Below are 4,083 nucleotides of genomic sequence, written 5' to 3'. Positions count from 1 at the left end.
ATATATATATATATATATATATATATATATAGAGTTCTCACTCTTGTTATATAATTTAATTAATTGCTACTTAAAAGACTGCCGGTTTTATCTATGATCACAGCAATTTTGCTCTGTTGCTATTTAATATTTCCATATTAAATCCATAAAAATATCCTACTTTTTAAGCAACTACTTGCATTAATCCAAATAAAATAGAAATGTAGTCCTTTCAGGATGTAACAGGATGTTTTTTTAGTAATGTTCTAAATGTTTAGGATTTTGATTAAATTGGGGCAGATTATAAAATGCGAATAATGAATCAATATATTTTTAGTCTACCGACTTGAAACATTATTCAGATTAAGTGTTTCGTAATAATCTTTATATAACCACATATTTTTGTCATTTGCTCGAGAATAGAAAAATTTAAAAACGGTGTCGGATTTTTTAAGAATCGTTTCTAATATTATTCCTTTGTATGGAAATAAGTGAATTTTTAATTCAGTTGAATTAATTAATTTTAATTTAAACTAAATAAGTCATAGAAGCGTTTCATGATCAAAAGACTTCATTGAAATTGTGACATTAACACGATATACCAAACTGATAAGCAACGTGATTCAAATAGAAAACATCACAATTTGATGATAGATTTTAATGATTCACTAAGTAATATTTTTCAAACATTTTTCTTAGGTGTTGTTATATATATTAAGTAATATCGAAATATTTTTACCATTATTATCATTAATGTTTTACATATAATTTTTAATCTATTCTATTTTAATATAATAATTTTTTTCGTAACATATTTTTATTTTAAATTATATTATTTTTTCCTAAGTTACTAATATTTTTTTTGTAAGCATTTTTTATTTTTTAAACAACATAAAACATTAGAGAGATTCTCTAAAAGATATTTAAAAGAATCGAAAAGGACTTTTCTATGAAATTAAATTCACTTTTGGTTAAAAATTCCTAGATATAAGGTTTTATTAAATGTGTCTAATTTTTTAAAACAAATTTCTTTATCTGTAAAGACTAAATATTATAAGTTTGTTGACTCGTAAAATATTTTCATCATAAAAAAAAATTAACAGAAGTTAATTAAAATCACTAATCAATAAAAACCTTTTTTCTATTCTTTATTCGATCCTATTCAATAAAATAAAAATTTTAAGCGTATATCATGTTATTGATAAAGAGTATTGATTTACGTTAAATACGACTTAAATACGATAAATATTCATCGAGAGACAAAGGCACATCATAAGGAGATAAGGTGATTTTCTTACCGAGATGAACTGCCAGGTTGTATCTCTCCAGTGCTTGACCTAGGTGACCCTTCCTCATGAGAATATCACCCTCATGCCTCGCCCGACTGGCCTCCACTTCTCGTGGCCACCATTTCTCCACGAGTCTTTGCACTAGCACATTTGTTTCACTCACAATAGCGATTTTAACTCCACATACGTGACAGTTCTTTGACGGATCCACGCAGTTTCTGCAGTACGTGTGACCACAGCCGGCGGTCATTGGCTGATAGAGGATGCCTTCACACAAAGGACACGCGAAGGATGTTTCGATCCTCCGTCTGAGGTTTGTTCCAATACCGACCATGTCCTCCAGGAGCGCGGTTGCCAGGTGTTTCAGTCTGTCGGCCGGCACGGACATTGCCGTTGAGCACCTGGAGTAGATCTCAATGGAATCCTTGACACGACCGCACTTAAGCAAGGAGTCGCCATAACCAAGCAGCACCTCGTAGCTCGATCCTTGCTGTTTCAGACATCGCTCGTACAGTTCGACCGCCAGGTGGTAGTTACGGGAGGTGAACGCCTCCTTAGCCAGCTCCGTCATCGCGCTGCTCCTCGTGCGTCACTCTTCGGGAGTGAGAACGGAGTGTATCCTTTCGCGACGCGTTCTCTCTACGAGTAAATCACATACGCGCGTCGGACGTCTTCTCGGTAAAAACCGTTCAATGCCGGTTTCGTGATGTCAAAGACAACGCACATCTTCTGGAAATTACGTGCGCGGGAATTACGCGCGGATTGCGTGACAAAGACACGGTCTGCCAGAAATCAGAAATACAGTAGCACGATCACGGGTCACTTGACTCCGGAATAACAATGATTCTCAATGATTCACTTAAACGGGATTCATCGGAATCGTCGGAGCGACACGCAGAGAGTTTGACAGCTGGCCGTCCACGCGTGCTGCTCCGCACGTTAACGCGCGTGCGACAGCTCCATACGGCACACTGGCGCACTGAGGACTGACGCCTCGGCTGTCATCGGTCGGCCGAGCCACTGTCAGAGTCGGCCGCTCGGTCGACCGTCAGCAGGGGATGGTGGTAATGCGACGATGCTGGCGGCGGTGGTAGCGGCGGTGGAAGGTGGAAGAGTCCAGCCGCCTCCGAGACACGAAGCCAGCGCCACACGGATACACCACAACGGGGTCTGGGAGGTCGCGAAGAGAATTACGGATCACACTATAGGAGTTCGAGAAGTGTGTTGCCGTTTTACTTACCGTACCGGCGCGGCGTGTCTGCTACGATGCGTAGGTATTGTTGCCGCACTCCCGACGCTGCTCCCACTCGACGAGGCGTCGACACGTCACAGCGAAGCACGTCTCTTTGTCTGTTGAGTGTCCCCTAATCTCCGATCCTCATTATTGAGCAAATTGTTATTGTCATGTGCAACATGGTATAGCACGTGATATCTTTTTATCGTTCAGCTTTGTGAGAATTTCTGTGATTTTTCCTCAAGCATTTTTATTCTTTCTTGATTTTTCTCATCCATTAGGTATTACCGTCGATAAAAGGCTATTGCTTTGTTTGGATCAACCAGATGGCAAAAACCGTGATTATTTCTTTTTTCTTAATTTTTTTCGTCTTTGATGTTTATTTTAGTTATTGTAACTTACAGTGATTTATGATTGTCAACTATTATACATTATTTCGATCTTGCCAACGTCTATGTATTTATCTACGTATATAAGAAGGCATAACAAGTCTTCGTTGAATTGCTCTTATTTATTTTCTGTAGGGTTCTATATTAATCATAATTACATAAAGCACATAATTATTAGTTAGAAATACAATCTAAATTTTGTGTTACAAAAAATTATAACTATATATCTATTCGATCCATTAATTTAAAACTGGTGTTCATCAAAATGTTCTTTTTTTAATATCTTGAAAATATTTAAAGTTTATATAAGTCTGTTGAGTTAAAAACTCGCACTATTTTCTTATCACGTACAATTATATAAGTATCGATATCACCTTGGAATCCAATAACATCAGTCAACGATTCTGTTATCGGTAAGCGCAACGATGTATTAAAAATTGCTTCATTTATATCCTTCACGTCCTTGTATTCGTTCTTGTCAGAATCATTTTTGTACCAAGACCCAAATGTTTTAATATTATTAAGTTCCGCAAATTTTACGAGATACCTGCTTGGATACTTGCTACAACTTTAGCTCGATCGACCGGGAATGGTTCTTCCAACGGGAATGGTCTCGCCGGAATCAAATCGGATGTGCACAAACTGTATGGCGTCACAGGGAGAAAGAGCGTGATTGCATTGTCGATCTAACAACGTAGAGCAAGTGTGACGAGCTCTTTATAAGGTATAAACTGCTTGTCACTGGCAAATGTCAGTCTTCTAGTTTCCAAAGTTCTCACTGAACATGAGAGGTAACTTTATCCCGAGATATCACCTTTGTCTGATTCGTGTAGATGCACGCATGTGCGTAAAGAGAGTACGCAGACGCCACAGGACCCTTCTCCGAAATGAAAGGAGAGGGCTGAACTGCATATCGCGAGGACAGTAAGGGAAAGGGTGACGAAGAATAAGAGATCAATATATGGCGAGTTCACGAGGTGATTAACCTCTTGTACCTATCATCTATTTATGGAGTGTTCTCTTTTGCTTTTAAAATTTAAGAAGAAATTGTTTTATTTTAAATCAACTTATCATTTATATAAATAACAAATGTAAAAAATTTTGAAGAAGGTCCAGTTATACAATATAATATTGAATATAAAAAATGAAATACTTATTCTTTTCTAAGTTTTAATAATGTAAATACATATCG

General features: G+C 37.2%; 1 protein-coding gene across 1 annotated transcript in view; it reads right to left on the bottom strand.

Moving 5' to 3' along the window:
• Positions 1-1,839, bottom strand: part of LOC105627293 (LON peptidase N-terminal domain and RING finger protein 3) — a 39,042-nt gene extending 37,203 nt beyond the window's left edge. Inside the window, exon 1 of the mRNA XM_012208579.1 lies at positions 1,278-1,839. Within this exon, the coding sequence (XP_012063969.1) occupies positions 1,278-1,839 (562 nt within the window). The remainder of the gene's footprint in view (positions 1-1,277) is intronic.
• Positions 1,840-4,083: the final 2,244 nt, after the last annotated feature.

The sequence above is a fragment of the Atta cephalotes genome (genome assembly GCF_000143395.1).
Source record: "Atta cephalotes unplaced genomic scaffold scaffold00008, whole genome shotgun sequence".
In the NCBI taxonomy this organism is placed as follows: domain Eukaryota; kingdom Metazoa; phylum Arthropoda; class Insecta; order Hymenoptera; family Formicidae; genus Atta; species Atta cephalotes.
This window is presented reverse-complemented; position numbering and strand designations above follow the sequence as displayed.